At 44.3% G+C, this 19,991-nt stretch overlaps 1 protein-coding gene across 3 annotated transcripts in view; it reads left to right on the top strand.

The window, feature by feature from the left end:
- LOC139548415 (high affinity cationic amino acid transporter 1-like) overlaps positions 1-4,900 on the top strand; it is a 53,423-nt gene extending 48,523 nt beyond the window's left edge. For all 3 annotated transcript variants that reach the window (XM_071358102.1, XM_071358100.1, XM_071358101.1), the window contains exon 12: positions 95-4,900. In XM_071358102.1, the coding sequence (XP_071214203.1) occupies positions 95-288 (194 nt within the window). In that variant the 3' untranslated portion in view covers positions 289-4,900. The remainder of the gene's footprint in view (positions 1-94) is intronic.
- Positions 4,901-19,991: the final 15,091 nt, after the last annotated feature.

Genomic DNA, 19,991 nt, shown 5'->3' with positions numbered 1-19,991 from the left:
TAGCCACCCTTTGCCTTGATGACAGCTTTGCACACTCTTGGCATTCTCTCAACCAGCTTCACCTTTTCACCCACCTTCTGAACCCTTCCCCCAGGTTTCATCATTTACTTTGGCTATGGGATCCGTAACAGTGTAGAAGCTGCTTTAGCCAATACTGCCAGTAACCTGCACGGATACAAGCCAGACTGCACTCTCAACGGACAGCCAATGGACATCGAGAAGGAAGTCTTCCTACACAACGGCCTGGACCTGGACAACACAGTGGACGAGGAGGACGGTGACCTCTAGAGGTTGTGGAGGTGCGGTGCACTTCTCTAGTGTTACTATCTGATTACTTTATCTATCTTTACCTGTCAGATTAGTACCACATACTGTCAGAAATATCTTCACGTGAAGGGGGACAATCACGTACAATCAGAACGAGCTCTATTAGGACCTCATGTTGCGTAGTATCAAACCGGATGCAGGTCTCTTCACATTGGGCAGTGATCCACCGTACCAGTTCCCACGTCCACTGCTCATGACTCTGTTAACGATATCATTTGTAAACACCAAACCGAAGAGTCCGTCTGCCATTGTTAGCACATAGCAGGAGGACTAACACACTTCTCTTGGAAGAAGAAACAGGGGCTTGAAAGGATCTGTGGCCCTTAACATTTTATTCAAATTAATTGGAAATACTGAATAGTCTATAATTTCACACTGAAGAGCAGGGCTCGTCCCTAATACTAAACTTTACAGGTGGATTACCATGCAGTCTATCACCCTCTGATGGTATCCTGGTGTCACTGCATGATAGATGCTGATAGATAGAGGATGTGTCACAAGGGCACCCTATTCCCTATATAGTGCATTACTTTTGACCAGGACCCATAGTGGACACAGTGCTGGTTGCTGTGTCCCCCTCTACTATTCAAGTCCACATCATCCTCCCCAATTTCATTACTTACAAAGACATCGACATATTCTGCTTCTTATCTACAAATATATTGACTTATTGATGACAACAAGTGATGTTTTTTCATTCATATGTGCTGAGCCATCTCTGAGTCAATAGAGCTGCACTTCCTTGTTTGATTGAACATCATATTCAGGATGTAATGAATTATAATTCATACGTCTCAAATTACAACTTCCGTATGAATTGAGGTGAGTGTTTTAAGGTAATAAGCTGATGTTGTTCCAACTTCCATTATAGAGGAGTGATGACTTACGGAATATTGCACGAGCCTTCTTCTCCTTCTTCTTCTCCTTCTTCTCCTTCTTCTTCTCCTTCTTCTCCTTCTTCTTCTTCTTCTTCTCCTTCTTCTCATTCTTCTTCTTCTCCTTCTTCTCCTTCTTCTCATTCTTCTCCTTCTTCTCCTTCTTCTCCTTCTTCTTCTTCTTCTTCTTCTCCTTTTTCTTCTTCTCCTTTTTCTTCTTCTCCTTCTTCTTCTCCTTCTTCTCCTTCTCCTCCTTCTCCTCCTTCTTCTTCTTCTTCTTCTCCTTCTCCTCCTTCTTCTTCTTCTCCTTCTTCTTCTTCTTCTTCTCCTTCTTCTTCTCCTTCTCCTCCTTCTTCTTCTCCTTCTTCTCCTTTTTCTTCTTCTCCTTCTTCTTCTTCTTCTTCTTCTCCTCCTTCTTCTTCTTCTCCTTCTTCTCCTTCTTCTTCTTCTTCTTCTTATTGCACACTATGAGAGTTCCTCATAGTCAACTAGCTGTCTGGAAGACGAGCAGTGTTTGTTTCTTGATTGCATTAAAAAACCAATGCACATGTATGTCTAACTTAAGTAATAAGGCCCGAGGAGGTATGGTATATGGCCAATATACCACGGCTAAGGGCTGTTCTTATGCGCGACACATTGCGGAGTGCCTGGACACAGCCCTTAGCCGTGCTATACCTGTATTGGCCATATACCACAACCCCCCCGAGGTGCCTTATTGCTATTATAAACTGGTTACCAACGTAATTAGAGCAGATAAAATGTATACCCGTGGTATAGGGTCTGATATACCATGGCTGTCAGCCAATCAGCATTTAGGGCTCGAGCCACCCAGTTTATAATCTGTAATATTGTTCAATATTGCATGTACAGTTACTGTAAATTAAAATAAGTTAAATTTATAAATGAGCACATCCGCAGCGTGTGAGGGAATTGAGTTAGCCTATGTCCCAAATGGCACCCTGTATACTGTACTACTGTTGACCAGAGCCCTTTGGGCCCGGTTTAAAGGTAGTGCACTATATAAGGAATAGGGTACTATTTGGGATGCTTCCTAAGTCACTTCAGGAGTTAACTTGAAGTGCCTACTTTGTCACCCAGACGATCATGATCACCCTAATGAAATGTTAAATGATGACTAGTCAACATAGGTAAAAGGGCGAGACCTAGTCAGTTGTACAACTGAATGTATTCAACTGAAATGTGTCTTCTGCATTTAACCCAACCCCTCTGAATCAGGGGCGGCAGGTAGCCTGGTGGTTAGAACGTTGGGCCAGTAACCAAAAGGTTGCTAGATTGAATCCCCGAGCTGACAAGGTAGAAATCTGACGTTCTGCCCCTGAACAAGGCAGTTAACCCACTATTCCCCGGTAGGCCATCATTGTAAATAAGAATTTGTTCTGAACTGACTTGCCTCGTTAAATAAATGTTAAATAAAAAAATCGGAGAGGTGCAGGGGGCTGCCGTCGTCTAGGGAACAGTTGTTACTGGGGCTTAACTGCAGATCTTTCCACCTTACTGCTTATTTTAAATGTTTCTGTCTGAGGACTTTATTATGATGGTATCTTGTGTGATTTGCTATTTATAGTATTATAATATGTTTGGCCAAATGTTTTACTTAGTAATATCATTGTGTGATTTTCCTCAAAGAAATGTGGAATCCTTTTTCTCACTCAAAGACGTTGTCCCCAAAACGTTGTTCTTCATAGAACAAGAGCATGTCAAAATCCTAAATTATTCATTGTCTCAAACATATTTAACGACCAGTTGGTGAGAAAACTCGGTTCACGTCCCAATCAGGCCCCCCCCCACCCCAAATTCGCCACAATATTTATTGCCGTGAACTATATGTCTTTGAAATGTTATTATTTTGAATTTCTGAATGTTTAGTGACTTGATTATGATACAATCCCCTGTTAACCCTCATTCATTCTGTATATATTGGGTACTTTGTTGTAGTAATGATTTCTTGTCAGTTTGTACTCTTATTAATATAATGCTCAGTCCTGCTACAAACACATTGGGATGTCTCTGCTACTCTCCTAGCCTGGTTAAACCAAACTGAATGGAGTTCTCACTATGGTAAATGTAGCATTCACACTGGTTTAACCAGGCTACTATTTTCCTCTTCTGCTAAGGTTATATCTCAAATTGCACCCTATTCCCCTTTTTAGTGTGCTCTGGTCAAAATGTGTGCACTAAATAAGCAATGGGCTGCCATTCGTGATGCACTCTTAAGACATCTTGTTGAACAATTATCTTGGTCCCACGTCTGGTTGTGCTGTCTTGACAACTCCTATGGTCATTGTCACAGAGGCAAGACAGCACAACCAGATCTGGGTTCCAGGCTAGTTAATCAACACTAAGTAGTCATGCCTGATGCCAGCCAGATGTGTAAATGGCCTTACATTTGAAGTAATGTGTAGGACTTGGTGCTTTGCGTGCCTCTTGAACAGGCAAGTTACTTAGCCCTGTCATATACTCCCCCCCCCCTCCCGCCCATGTATGTCCGTTTCTTTTCCGGTGTGCTTTAAGTAAACTTATTAGCACAATGTTGTGTTTCCTGTTGGAACACTCATTGTTACTGTCATCACTGGGGTGTGTCTTCATGGCTGACTGCTGCCAGGGTGTGTCTTCTTGGTGTTTATATGAAATACAGCTACTGTACATTGCATTGAGTAATGACAACAGTCTGGCAGTAGAGGGCAGTGTTCCAGTAATGACAACAGTCTGGCAGTAGAGGGCAGTGTTCTAGTAATGACAACAGTCTGGCAGTAGAGGGCAGTGTTCCAGTAATGACAACAGTCTGGCAGTAGAGGGCAGTGTTCCAGTAATGACAACAGTCTGGCAGTAGAGGACAGTGTTCCAGTAATGACAACAGTCTGGCAGTAGAGGGCAGTGTTCTGATGAAATAATGTGGTACATTGGTTGAATTGAAATATAGTTGTGTATTATTGTTAGTGTATTATTTGGAGGCTGTGTATTGCTATAAGTATTTATTTTAATGTGTGCTAAAAACAAAGAAAGTTTAAAGAAGCTTTGAAAACCAGGTTCTCCGTTCTAAAATCTGAATATTAGACATACAGATGTAATGCACTGGCCTTTGAAAGATGTGTCCCAAAGCTTTATTTACCCTGCTGGATCCACAGGCTCCTGACCATCCAAGGTATGTCCCAAATGGCATCCTATTCCCTACATAGTGCACTACTTTACCAGGCTCCATAGGACTTTGGTCAAAAGTAGTGCACTGTAATAGGGAATAGGGTTCCATTTGGGACACTCGGTAAGAGTTCGATTCAGGAAGAGTCATAGACCTGTATAGATAAGTCTCTGAGTTCAGGTTTCATAGAGGAGAGACAAATCTCTAAATCATTTTTTTTTTTTTTATCTGCTTGTGTCTGTTTTTGGAGCATTCATTTGAAGACCGGTATTCAATGCAAAGGCGTATTATAGTGTGTCTCACTATACAATTCACCTTTTCCACAGCGTTCGCAGAGACCGCCTTCGTGGTAAGCGCTGTGCATTTCGGCTTGACCTTTTTAACATGTCTGTTCTAGTGGGCTGCGCTCTAACGCGCCTTGGATTGAGTCCCTGGCCAAACTGTGTTAGTCTACTACTGTATTTTGTTACTGTAATAAAACCGTCTGGCTTCTGCCATCTGTTTAAAAAGCTGCTGTAAATAAAACAAACTTTGAAACGTTTATGTCTCGTTGTTCATTTTGTATTATTTTTTTTTAAATCAACCAAGACACGTCCTCGTTCCAGAAAAAATATCTTGAATTTCTGTATGTATTGTTCTATTATCTTTATGATATGAGCGGTATTCTCTAATGGTTCCCTATGTACTACGTAGTGTACACTTGGGCCATTGCCCTAAATGTAGTCCACTGTATGGAATAGGGTGCTATTTGGGACGCATATTATGAGTTCATCTTTCTATTTTGTTATATAACAAATTAATCTTCCTTGATACAGTTTTTCTCCAGACGGGTTACCCAGAAAGATAAAGAGAGGATTATATGGTTCTGCAGAGGAGATGGAACCCGAGAGATGTGCTGCTGGCTATGGAGGGTAGAGGTGTGTGTGTGTGTGTGTGTGTGTGTGTGTGTGTGTGTGTGTGTGTGTGTGTGTGTGTGTGTGTGTGTGTGTGTGTGTGTGTGTGTGTGTGTGTGTGTGTGTGTGTGTGTGTGTGTGTGTGTCGTGCGTGCGTGCGTGTGTCGTGCGTGCGTGCGTGCGTGTGTCGTGCGTGCGTGTGTCGTGCGCGTGTGTGTCGTGCGTGCGCGTGTGTGTGTGTGTGTCGTGCGTGTGTGTGTCGTGCGTGCGTGCGTGTGTGTGTCGTGCGTGCGCGTGTGTGTGTGTGCGTTTCAATGTCATGAATTGAGATCAGACGTGTCTGTTGTCACTCATTCTGTCTTTATCGAAGGTTTTCATACAAACACAATTGGCTGTGAGTCCCAAAAGGCATTAAAGGTTGTACACTATATAGGGAATAGGGTGCCATGTGGAACACAGACATTTTGACATAGAAAACATGGCTATTAGATAGTGTTGAGTGTTAAATATAATGACTGTAAACTAAATGCCAGGCCCTATTACCCAGAGGCAGTGGGCTACTTTCACACCTTTGCAAAGATCCCATTTAGATAGAATACCACCAGCAAACTAGATAGAAATCAAATCCAATTTTATGAGTCACATACGCCGAATACAACAGGTGTAGTAGTCCTTACAGTGAAATGCTTACTTACAAGCCCCTAACCAACAATGCAGTTTAAAAAAAATACGAATAAGAATAAGAGATAAAAGTAACAAGTAATTTAAGAGCAGCAGTAAAATAACAATAGTGAGACTGTATACAGGGGGGTACCGTTACAGAGTCAATGTGGAGGCTATATACAGGGGGTACCGTTACAGAGTCAATGTGGAGGCTATATACAGGGGGTACCGTTACAGAGTCAATGTGCGGGGGCACCGGTTAGTTGAGGTAATATGTACATGTAGGTAGAGTTATTAAAGTGACTATGCATAGATGACAACAACAGAGAATAGCAGCTGTGTAAAAGAGGAGGGGGGTGGGGGGGGGGGGGGGTCAATGCAAATACCCTGGGTAGCCATTTGATTTGATGTTCAGGAGTCTTATGGCTTGAGGAGAGAAGCTGTTTAGAAGCCTCTTGGACCTAGACTTGTCGCTCTGGTACCACTTGCTGTGCGGTAGCAGAGAGAACAGTCTATGACTATGGTGGCTGGAGTCTTTGACAATTTTTAGGGCCTTCCTCTGACACCGCCTGGTATAGAGGTCCTGAATGGCAGGAAGCTTGGCCCCAGTGATGTACTGGGCCGTTCGCACTACCGTCTGTATTGCCTTGCGGTCGGAGGCCGAGCAGTTACCATACCAGGCAGTGATGCAGCCAGTGGTTGTTTGTTTGTTACAGTAAAGGTTGAATGTGCAATTTGCTTAATATGCTGCTGTAGTTCCGACTTCCTTAGGATAGCGGTTATTTCATTGTGTGGGATCAACTTGGGTAACTAAAGGTTAACTAAAATGTTCTTAACTTTAACAATGAAAAGTATTTTTTTTACAGAAACTTTACTAGATGTTAGAGCTGTATGTCCTGTGTCACCATATAGAAAGCTATCAGCTATCAAATATCTTCCTTTGTGACAATACCCTACGTGGGTTTGTGAATGTACTTGTTTGATTCATTCTATTCTAACAGGCAGACTATTGCAGCACTGGGAACAAATAACAGAGAAACCGATTTTAAGTTTTTATTTGTCACTCGCAATGCACTGTCCATGGCGAAGAGATGGTTAAACCTTCAAAACATGAAAACAACTCTGATACTATACTCTCACAGTTGAAGTGTACCTATGATAAATATTACAGACCTCTACATGCTTTGTAAGTAGGAAAACCTGCAAAATCGGCAGTGTATCAAATACTTGTTCTCCCCACTGTATATCTCTATCGTAGAACAGTCTGTCCTCGCAGAACACATCTGTGGTTTAGAGGCGATAGGACGGGCCACATCAGAAGGTCAAGGTATTAGCTTGATGACCGTTGTTTGACTGGGACAGAAGAAAGGAGAGAGATGACATCGTTGCCAGCTGCTATATGACACAGTCCGTGCACGTCCAAAATGGCACCCTATTCCCTATATAGTGCACTACCTTTAACCCAAAGTGGCCCCCTATTCCCTATATAGTGCACTACTTTTAACCCACAATGGACCCCTATTCCCTATATAGTGCACTACTTTTAACCCACAATGGCCCCCTATTCCCTATATAGTGCACTACTTTTCTTTAATGGTCAAAAATAATCAAGTTAGTTAGTCACGTGCGCCGAATACAACCTCACAGTGAAATGCTTACTTACGAGCCCCTAATCAACAATGCAGTTTAAACAATACAAAAAAGAATAAGAAATAAAAGTAACAAGTAGTTAAAGAGCAGCAGTAAAATAACAATAGCGAGACTATATACAGGGGGTACCGGTACAGAGTCAATGTGGAGGCTATATACGGGGGGTACCGGTACAGAGTCAATGTGGAGACTATATACAGGGGGTACCGATACAGAGTCAATGTAGAGACTATACACAGGGGGTACCGGTACAGAGTCAATGTGGAGACTATATACAGGGTGTTACGGTACAGACTCAATGTGGAGGCTATATACAGGGGGTACCGGTACAGACTCAATGTGGAGGCTATATACAGGAGGAACCGGTACAGACTCAATGTGGAGGCTATATACAGGGGGTACCGGTACAGACTCAATGTGGAGGCTATATACAGGGGGTACCGGTACAGACTCAATGTGGAGGCTATATACAGGTTTGGTACCGGTACAGATTCAATGTGCAGGGACACCGGTTAGTTGAGGTAATATGTACATGTAGGTAGAGTTATTAAAGTGACTATGCATAGATGACAACAACAGAGAATAGCAGCTGTGTAAAAGGGGGGGGGGGGGGGGGGAATGCAAATAGTCTGGGTAGCCATTTGATTAGATGTTCAGGAGTCTTATGACTTGGGGGGTAGAAGCTGTTTAGAAGCCTCTTGGACCTAGACTTGGTGCTCCGGTACCGCTTGCCGTGCGGTAGCAGAGAGAACAGTCTATGACTTGGGTGGCTGGAGTCTTTTACAATATTTAGGGCCGTCACCTGACACCACCTGATATAGAGGCCTTGGATGGCAGGAAGCTTGGCCCCACTGGGCCGTATGCACTATCCTCTGTAGTGCCTTGCGGTCAGAGGCCGAGCAGTTACCATACCAGGCAGTGATGCAACCAGTCAGGATGCTCTCGATGGTGCAGCTGTAAAACCTTTTGAGGATCTGAGGACCCATGTCAAATCTTTTCAGTCTCCTGAGGGGGAAAAGGTGTTGTCATGCCCTCTTCACGACTGTCTGGGTGTGCTTGGACCATGATAGTTTGTTGGTGATGTGGACACCAAGGAACTTGAAGCTCTCAACCTGCTCCACTACAGCACCGTCGATGAGAACGGGGGTGTGCTCGGTCCTCCTTGTCCTGTAGTCCACAATCATCTCCTTTTGTCTTGATCACGTTGAGGGATCACTAATGCACCGAATGTAAAAAAACATTAAGAACACCTTCCTAATATTGAGTTGGACCTGCCTCAAACATTACAACAGAATCTATGGGCTAAAAACATGAGCTGACGCGAGCTAGTTGATCTGGACATTTCTGACAAGTTATAAATATAGCTCTCTACGGTATGCAATGACTGACATGACAAGAGGAATACTGATGATGCACTACCCAATTTAGAAATTGCAGCTTTAAAGAATAAGTAAAACATGACAATATATATATATATATAATAATATATATAATATATATACTGAACAACAAACATGAATGCAACATTCAACAATCGAATAGATTGTACTGAGTTACAGGAAATCAGTCAATTGAAATAAATTCATTAGGTCCCAATCTATGGATTTCACATGACCTGGGAATACAGATATGCATCTGTTGGTCACAGATACCTTAAAATATAATGGGCCTCACAATGGGCCTCAGGATCTTGTCACATTTCTGTGCATTCAAATTGCCATCGATAAAATGCAATTGTGTTCGTTGTCCGTAGTTTATGCCTGCCCCATACCATAACCCCACCTCCACTATTGGTCACTCTGTTCACAACGTTGACATCAGCAAACCGCTCGCCATACACGTGGTCTGCGGTTGTGAGGCTGATTGGACGTACTGCCAAATTCTGTAAAACGATGTTGGCTTATTGTAGAGAAATTAACATGAAGTTATTTGGCAACAGCTCTGGGGAACATTCCTGCAGTCAGCATGTCAATTGCTCGCTCCCTCAAAACATCTGTGGCATTGTGTTGTGTGACCAAACTGCACATTGTATATGCCCTTTTATTGTCCCCAGCACAAGGTGCACCTGTGTAATGATCATGCTGTTTAATCAGATTCTTGATATGCCACACCTGTCAGGTGGATGGATTGTCTTGGCAAAAAATAAATGGTCACTAATAGGGATGTAAACAAATTTGTGCAGAACATTTTAGAGAAATAAGCTTTTTGTGCATATGGTATATTTCTGGGATCTTTTTTTTCACTTTACGTGTTTATATTTTTGTTCAGTGTGCATATATACAGCACCAGACAAAAGTTTGGACACACCTACTCATTCAAAGGTTTTTCTTTATTTTTTACTATTTTCTACATTGTAGAATAATAGTGAAGACATCAAAATTATGAAATAACACATATGGAATCATGTAGTAACCAAAAAAGTGTTAAACAAATCAAAATATATTTTATATTTGAGATTCTTCAAAGTAGCCACCTTTTGCCTTGATGACAGCTTTGCACACTCTTGGCATTCTCTCAACCAGCTTCATGAGGTAGTCAACTGGAATGCATTTCAATAAACAGTACCAAACTTTTGACTGGTACTGTATATATACAGAAAGTATTCAGGCCCCTTACTTTTTCCACATTTTGTTACATTACAGCCTTATTCTAAAATTGTTTAAATAATTGTTTTCCCTCAACAATCTACACACAATATACCAAAATGACAACGTGAAAACAGGTTTTTATGCAAATGTATTACAAATACAAAAACAGAAATGCCTTATTTACATAAGTATTCAGACCCTTTGCTATGAATCACGAAATTGAGCTCAGGTGTGTCCTGTTTCCATTGATCATCCTTGAGATGTTTCTACAATTTGATTGGAGTCCACCTGTGGTAAATTCAATTGATTGGACATGATTTGGAAAGGAACACATCTATCTATTTAAGGTCCCACAGTTGACAGTGCCAGTCAGAGCAAAAACCATGTCATGAGGTCGAAGGACTTGTCCGTAGAGCTCCGAGACAGGATTGTGTCGAGGCACAGATCTGGGGAATGGTACCAAAATATTTCTGCAGCATTGAAGGTCCAACAACACAGTGGCCTCCATCATTCTTAAATGGACGAAGTTTGGAACCACAAAGACTCTTCCTAGAGCTGGCTGCCCGGCCAAACTGAGCAATCTGGGGAGAAGGGCCTTGGTCAGGGAGGGGACCTATAACCCGATGGTCATTCTGACAGCTCCAGAGTTCCTCTGTGGAGATGGGAGAACCTTCCAGGAGTACAACCTTCTCGGCAGCACTCCACCAATCAGGCCTTTATGGTAGAGTGGCCAGACGGAAGCCACTCCTCAGTAAAAGGCACATAACAGCCCACTTGGAGTTTTCCAAAAGGCACCTAAAGGACTCTCAGACCACGAGAAACAAGATTCTCCAGTCTGTTGAAACCATGGATAAACTCTTTCGCCTGAATGCGAAAGTGTCACGTCTGGAGGAAACCTGGCACCATCCCTATGGGGAAGCATGGTGGTGGCAGCATCATGCTGTGCGGATGTTTTTCAGCGGCAGAGACTAGTCAGGTTAAAGGAAAGATAAATGGAGCAAAGTACAGAGAGATCTTTGATGAAAACCTGCTCCAGAGCGCTCAATACCTTAGACTGGGGCAAAGGACAACAACTCTAAGCACACAGCCAAGACAACACAAGAGTGGCTTCAGGACAAGTCTCTGAATGTCCTTGAGTGGCCCAGCCAGAACCAGGACTTGAACCCGATCGAAAATCTCTGGAGAGACCTGAAAATAGCTGTGCAGCGACGCTCCCCATCCAACCTGACAGAGCTTGAGGCCTCCCGACTAGCTCAGCGGTCTAAGGCTCTGCAGTGCTTGAGGCGTCACTACAGATCCGGGTTCGATCCCGGGCTGTGTCGTAGCCGGTCAAGACTGAGAGACCCATGAGGTGACGCGCAATTGGCCCAGCGTCGTTAGGGTAGGGTTTGGCCGGCCGGGATGTCCTTGTCCAATCTCGCTCTAGCGACTCCTGTGGCGGGCCGGGCGCATCTACACTGACACGGTCGCCAGTTGTACAGCGTTTCCTCCGACACATTGGTGCGGCTGGTTTCCGGGTTAAACGAGAAGTGTGTCAAGAAGCAGTGCAGCTTGGCAGGGTCGTGTTTCTGAGGAAGAGCGGCTCTCGACCTGCGCTTCTCCTGAGTCCGTGCGGGAGTTGCAGCGATGGGACAAGACTGTAACTACCAATTGGATATCACAAAATTGGGGAGAAGAAAGGTGTAAAAAAATAATTATAATAAATACAAAGCTTGAGAGGATCTGCAGAGAAGAATGGGAGAAACATCCCAAATACAGGTGTGCCAAGCTTGTAGCATCATACCCAAGAAGACTCAAGGCTGTTATTGCTGCCAAAGGTGCTTCAACAAAGTACTGAGTAAAGAGTCTGAATACTTATGTAAATGTTATATTTCAGTTTTTTTTTTTTTTTATACATTTGCAACATTTTCTAAAAACCTGTTTTTGCTTTGTGATTATAGGGTATTGTGATGTCATTATGGGGTATTGTGATGTCATTATGGGGTATTGTGTGTAGATTGATGAGGATTTTTTTTTTTTTAAATCAATTTTAGAATAAGGCTGTAACGTAACAACATTTTGGGGAAAAGTCGAGGGGTCTGAATACTTTCCGATTGCACTGTATATATACACATACAGTTTGGGAACCACTGTGAAAAAGGACAACTATAGTGCGTCCCAAATGGTTACCAAGACCAGGGGGCATCAAAACTAGTGCACGAAATAATGAATAGGGCACCATCTGGGACACATAGCTACAGTACCATCTCTCACAATTAGGATTCTTCCCTTCATGCAGTTTGTGTTTGGTAGCATAAACTAAGTATAGCCTTATCTTCTCCTTTAGAACAGAACAGAACAGACTATCACAGTAAGAGAGAGAAGAGAGTAGAGGGGGATGATCTGAGGAGGAGGGGGAGTGGAGGAGGAGGGAGGGGGAGGAGGAGGGGTGAGAAGAAGAAGGGATGAGGAGGAGAGGGGAGGAGGAGTGGTGAGGAGGAGGAGAAGAGGGGGTGAAGAGGAGGAGGGATGAGGAGGAGAGGGGGAGGAGGAGGAGAAGGGGTGAGGAGGAGAGAGAGAGGGAGGAGGAGGGGTGAGGAGGGGAGGAGGAGAGAGAGAGGGAGGAAGAGGGGTGAGGAGAGAGAGAGGGAGGAGGAGGGGTGAGGAGGAGGTGGAGGAGGAGGAAGCAGCTGTGCATCATGGCAAGGTCAGCATCATCTGTAATCCCCGGCCTCATTTATGGCAGATTAAAAATCTGCTCTGTTCGACTCCTGATTAAGAACGCAGGGTTAGAAGATTAAGGACCAAGGAAACAAAATGAAAGCAGTTTAAGCCCAATCCCGGATTTCATCAGAATAACCGAAACCTTAAACTTTCATTACAACGTGAGATTAATGCAAAGCTGCCTCGCCCACCATATCTGCTTTTATATGTCTTCTCTTACAATGGACTCTTCCCTTCTTTTCTCCTCTCTTCTCTTCTTCTCTCTCTCTCTGTCAGTAGTCAGTCAGGACCCTGAACTTTGAACACTGATCCTCTTTCAGAGAATCCGGGTGAATTCTTCATACTTTTATACTTTTCATACTTCCCTCAGTCCTCCCTCTACCTCTCCCTCTACCTCTCCCTCCCTCTTTAAATCTGGTTTTCTCTTGCCCCCCCCCTCACCCCTCCCTCTCTCTCTAACTCTCTCTTTCAATTTCAATTCAATCTTTCTCTCTCTCTCTACATCATAACATCCTCTGTCCTCTTCTCATCCCCATATCTCTTCTCCCTCTCTCTCTCCTCCTCTCCCATATCTCTTCTCCCCCTCTCCTCCTCACCCCTCTCTCTTCTCCCCCTCTCCTCCTCTCTCCTCCTCACCCCTATCTCTTCTCCCCCTCTCCTCCTCACCCCTATCTCTTCTCCCCCTCTCCTCCTCTCTCCCGTGTTAAGTTCAGTATCAGGACACAGGTGGTGGAGGATAATGAGGATTATAGCAGAAAGCATCTGGGAGTGAAGTGAGCCTGGAGCAGGGTTAAGGTTAGGAGTCTACAGCACTAGAGATGGAGACCCTACACAGCACCGATGGCTAGAGAAAAGAGACACTATATATATATATATATCTGCGTCTCGAATGGCGCCCTATTCCCTATATAGTGCACTACTTTCAAAGTAGTGTGCTACGTGTGTGTATGGTGTTATTTGGGACGTACCCAACAGCAATGCTTTTTATTTCCACTTGGAATCAATTGCCATATAGTTTTCAAGTGTTTGTCTTCAGCGTCCATAGTGCCAGTCTCTATTCGTTAGTGAGAGAGGTAATGTTACAGCCAACCAGTATCCTGATGGATACACAACGATGGGTTTTAGGTGTTGGCTCTGCATCCAATGTGTTATGTGTCTCTATCATTCATGATTTTACACTATAATCTGAAGCAAAGGTAGACAACGGGCCGAGCGGCCACCACCCAAGGATAGATTGCAGGATAAACGCTCTCCCATTCCCAGCCTCATTTCCAGGACAATGGTTGCATCCCATGTAATACCCTAGTCCCTATATAGTGCACCACTTTTGACTAGGGCCCATAAGGCTGGGTTCCTCCCTCAACTCCATAGCCTGGGTTCCTAACTCAACTCCATAGCCTGGGTTCCTAACTCAACTTCATAACCTGGGTTCCTAACTCAACTCCATAGCCTGGGTTCCTAACTCAACTCCATAGCCTGACTTCCTCCCTCAACTCCATAGCCTGGGTTTCTCCCTCAACTCCATAGCCTGGGTTCCTAACTCAACTCCATAACCTGGGTTCCTAACTCAACTCCATAGCCTGACTTCCTCCCTCAACTCCATAGCCTGGGTTTCTCCCTCAACTCCATAGCCTGGGTTCCTAACTCAACTCCATAGCCTGGGTTTCTCCCTCAACTCCATAGCCTGGGTTTCTCCCTCAACTCCATAGCCTGGGTTCCTAACTCAACTCCATAGCCTGGGTTCCTAACTCAACTCCATAGCCTGGGTTCCTAACTCAACTCCATAACCTGGGTTCCTAACTCATCTCCATAGCCTGGGTTCCTCCCTCAACTCCATAGCCTGGGTTCCTAACTCAACTCCATAACCTGGGTTCCTAACTCATCTCCATAGCCTGGGTTCCTCCCTCAACTCCATAGCCTGGGTTCCTAACTCAACTCCATAACCTGGGTTCCTAACTCAACTCCATAGCACTACTTCCTCCCTCTACTCCATAGCCTGGGTTTCTCCCTCAACTCCATAGCCTGGGTTCCTAACTCAACTCCATAGCCTGGGTTTCTCCCTCAACTCCATAGCCTGGGTTTCTCCCTCAACTCCATAGCCTGGGTTCCTAACTCAACTCCATAGCCTGGGTTTCTCCCTCAACTCCATAGCCTGGGTTCCTAACTCAACTCCATAGCCTGGGTTCCTAACTCAACTCCATAACCTGGGTTCCTAACTCAACTCCATAACCTGGGTTTCTCCCTCAACTCCATAGCCTGGGTTCCTAACTCAACTCCATAGCCTGGGTTCCTCCCTCAACTCCATAGCCTGGGTTCCTAACTCAACTCCATAACCTGGGTTCCTAACTCAACTCCATAGCCTGGGTTCCTAACTCAACTCCATAACCTGGGTTCCTAACTCATCTCCATAGCCTGGGTTCCTCCCTCAACTCCATAGCCTGGGTTCCTAACTCAACTCCATAACCTGGGTTCCTAACTCAACTCCATAGCACTACTTCCTCCCTCAACTCCATAGCCTGGGTTCCTAACTCATCTCCATAGCCTGGGTTCCTCCCTCAACTCCATAGCCTGGGTTCCTAACTCATCTCCATAGCCTGACTTCCTCCCTCGACTCCATATAGCCCTGTTTCCTCCCTCAACTCCATAGCCTGTTAGTAACATAATAACACAGTGAACGTGTTATCTTCTCTCACTAAGCTAACCTGAGCGATTACAGACCATGGCAGGCCAGGCACGGTGGACCGTGTCTCTGTACCAAATAGCACCCTATTCCATGTAGTGCACTACATTTGACCAGGGATCCAGGAAATAGGGTACCATTTGGAACACGCCCTGTGTTTTAAGGGTAGTGCTTGCTAGTACATAGGAAAGGAAGTAAGGGCTGCTGCTGTATCCTATTGACAGGATTACAGACTCAAGGCCCGTAATCTACCATAATCTCCCTGCGAAATGAGAGGGACTAGTGGACGTGCGGAAGATGGAGAGGAGGGAGAGGAGAGAGGAGGGAGAGGAGAGGAGAGAGAGGAGGGAGAGGAGAGAGGAGAGGAGAGAGAGGGGAGAGAGAGGAGGCTGTGGCTAAAGTGAGACATAGTTTGATGATGCGGTGAGATAACTGTAGTGAGATATAACTGTACTGGTCAGATTATAACAGACAAATATAACTGTACTGGTCAGATTATAACAGACAGATATAACTGTACTGGTCAGATTATAACAGACAGATATAACTGTACTGGTCAGATTATAACAGACAGATATAACTGTACTGGTCAGACTATAACAGACAGATATAGTGAGATATAACTGTACTGGTCAGACTATAACAGACAGATATAGTGAGATATAACTGTACTGGTCAGATTATAACAGAGATCAAAGAGCTGAGTATAAATAACAGCTGGTCCTACAGTCACAGATTACCTTCACACTTATCTTGTGTATAACTCCTGTTCTATCCTACAGTTGATAATACTTCAGTAATGTATTCTGTACTATGGAGAACAATGCCAATGTCACCACCTGGGTCTGAACCTGGATCTGAACCTGGATCTGAACCTGGATCTGAACCTGGATCTGAACCTGGATCTGGATCTGAACCTGGATCTGAACCTGGATCTGAACCTGGATCTGAACCTGGATCTGAACCTGCATCTGAACCTGGATCTGAACCTGGATCTGAACCTGGATCTGAACCTGGGTCTGAACCTGGATCTGAACCTGGATCTGAACCTGCATCTGAACCTGGGTCTGAACCTGGATCTGAACCTGGATCTGAACCTGGATCTGAACCTGGGTCTGAACCTGGATCTGAACCTGGATCTGAACCTGGGTCTGGATCTGAACCTGGATCTGAACCTGGATCTGGATCTGAACCTGGATCTGAACCTGGATCTGAACCTGGATCTGAACCTGCATCTGAACCTGCATCTGAACCTGGATCTGAACCTGCATCTGAACCTGGGTCTGAACCTGGGTCTGAACCTGGATCTGAACCTGGATCTGAACCTGCATCTGAACCTGGATCTGAACCTGCATCTGAACCTGGGTCTGAACCTGGGTCTGAACCTGGATCTGAACCTGGATCTGAACCTGGGTCTGAACCTGGGTCTGAACCTGGATCTGAACCTGGGTCTGAACCTGGATCTGAACCTGGGTTTGAACCTGGGTTTGAACCTGGGTCTCCGGTGTACCACAAGACTGTGTGAACCCATTGAACTGAAGCCTAGGCATTCGCTTGAGGGGTCCAACACAAGTCTTCAAGTCGCAGGCAAGGTTGAATTTGATTTAATCCAATTTATATGCAACAAGATGAACAATGTATTCCCAGAGGTTATCACTTAAAAGTAGCCTATTCATTAAAACACTTTTTTTTTTTACCAAAGTTAATTCTAAAGGTTACTAATCATGCAAGCGTCGGTTCACCAAACCAGCTGTGTTACATACCTTCATTGAGTCCTCTGGCTGCGCTATACTGCTATGATGGAGGACCGGCTAACCTTGCATTCATCTTCATCTCACCAACTCAGAGCGCAGAGGGAGTCTCTCTGGCTTTAATGAGAGTCATTACTAGTAGCAGTGACTTGGAACCTGCTTTAATAAGTTATCCATAGGGGGCTAGACTTAGTGAAATACTACATTGTTTCTGATATACAGTGGGGAGAACAAGTATTTGATACACTGCCGATTTTGCAGGTTTTCCTACTTACAAAGCATGTAGAGGTCTGTAATTTTTATCATAGGTACACTTCAACTGTGAGAGACGGAATCTAAAACAAAAATCCAGAAAATCACATTGTATGATTTTTTAATAATTAATTTGCATTTTATTGCATGACATAAGTATTTGATCACCTACCAACCAGTAAGAATTCCGGCTCTCACAGACCTGTTAGTTTTTCTTTAAGAAGCCCTCCTGTTCTCCACTCATTACCTGTATTAACTGCACCTGTTTGAACTCGTTACCTGTATAAAAGACACCTGTCCACACACAATCAAACAGATTCCAACCTCTCCACAATGGCCAAGACCAGAGAGCTGTGTAAGGACATCAGGGATAAAATTGTAGACCTGCACAAGGCTGGGATGGGCTACAGGACAATAGGCAAGCAGCTTGGTGAGAAGGAAACAACTGTTGGCGCAATTATTAGAAAATGGAAGAAGTTCAAGATGACGGTCAATCACCCTCGGTCTGGGGCTCCATGCAAGATTTCACCTCGTGGGGCATCAATGATCATGAGGAAGGTGAGGGATCAGCCCAGAACTACACGGCAGGACCTGGTCAATGACCTGAAGAGAGCTGGGACCACAGTCTCAAAGAAAACCATTAGTAACACACTACGCCGTCATGGATTAAAATCCTGCAGCGCACGCAAGGTCCCCCTGCTTAAGCCAGTGCATGTCCAGGCCTGTCTGAAGTTTGCCAATGACCATCTGGATGATCCAGAGGAGGAATGGGAGAAGGTCATGTGGTCTGATGAGACAAAAATAGAGCTTTTTGGTCTAACTCCACTCGCCGTGTTTGGAGGAAGAAGAAGTATGAGTACAACCCCAAGAACACCATCCCAACCGTGAAGCATGGAGGTGGAAACATCATTCTTTGGGGATGCTTTTCTGCAAAGGGGACAGGACGACTGCACCGTATTGAGGGGAGGATGGATGGGGCCATGTATCGCGAGATCTTGGCCAACAACCTCCTTCCCTCAGTAAGAGCATTGAAGATGGGTCGTGGCTGGGTCTTCCAGCATGACAACGACACGAAGCACACAGCCATGGCAACTAAGGAGTGGCTCCGTAAGAAGCATCTCAAGGTCCTGGAGTGGCCTAGCCAGTCTCCAGACCTGAACCCAATAGAAAATCTTTGGAGGGAGCTGAAAGTCCGTATTGCCCAGCGACAGCCCCGAAACCTGAAGGATCTGGAGAAGATCTGTAGGGAGGAGTGGGCCAAAATCCCTGCTGCAGTGTGTGCAAACCTAGTCAAGAACTACAGGAAACGTATGATCTCTGTAATTGCAAACAAAGGTTTCTGTACCAAATATTAAGTTCTGCTTTTCTGATGTATCAAATACTTATGTCATGCAATAAAATGCAAATTAATTACTTAAAAATCATACAATGTGATTTTCTGGATTTTTGTTTTAGATTCCGTCTCTCATAGTTGAAGTGTACCTATGATAAAAATTACAGACCTCTACATGCTTTGTAAGTAGGAAAACCTGCAAAATCGGCAGTGTATCAAATACTTGTTCTCCCCACTGTATATACTGCATCTCAAATGACACCCTATTCCCTATATAGTGCCCTAATTGTAACCCGGACCCATAGGGTTTTTCATAGTGATAGGGTGCCATTTGGAACGTAGACTATAGTATACATTATTATGATTAACTGGGTTTGTACCAGGGACTCCTGCATGCCGCAATACTGACCATGTTAGCTCAGCGAGCTAAAGCCCTAGGCATTAGATTGGGAAGCTAATACAAGTCTTGCTGCTACAGGCAAGATTACACATCACACGATTAGGAAAGTCTGCAGCCTATAGATTAACTAATTTTGTAAGGCCCAACGCAGGAAATGAGAAGCAGGTGTATAGGGAGTGAACCATTTAATATAGACGGACATGGAACAGGAACAGCTTCTGGAAATAAACACGACAAGACAAACAATACTACTACAGGGAACAACACAGAGGAGGAGACATACAGGGAACAACACAGACATACAGGGAACAACACAGAGGAGGAGACATACAGGGAACAACACAGAGGAGGAGACATACAGGGAACAACACAGAGGAACAGACATACAGGGAACAACACAGAGGAGGAGACATACAGGGAACAACACAGAGGAGGAGACATACAGGGAACAACACAGACATACAGGGAACAACACAGAGGAACAGATATACAGGGAACAACACAGAGGAACAGACATACAGGGAACAAGACAGAGGAGGAGACATACAGGGAACAACACAGACATTCAGGGAACAACACAGAGGAGGAGACATAAACTCAGCAAAAAAAGAAATGTCACTTTTCAGGACCCCGTCTTTCAAAGATAATTCGTAAAAATCCAAATAACTTCACAGATCTTCATTGTAAGGTTTTAAATACTGTTTCCCATGCTTGTTCAA

This window comes from Salvelinus alpinus, chromosome 21 (assembly GCF_045679555.1).
Source record: "Salvelinus alpinus chromosome 21, SLU_Salpinus.1, whole genome shotgun sequence".
NCBI lineage: Eukaryota > Metazoa > Chordata > Actinopteri > Salmoniformes > Salmonidae > Salvelinus > Salvelinus alpinus.
The sequence above is the reverse complement of the archived record's forward strand: the minus strand, read 5'-3'. Positions and strand labels throughout refer to the sequence as shown.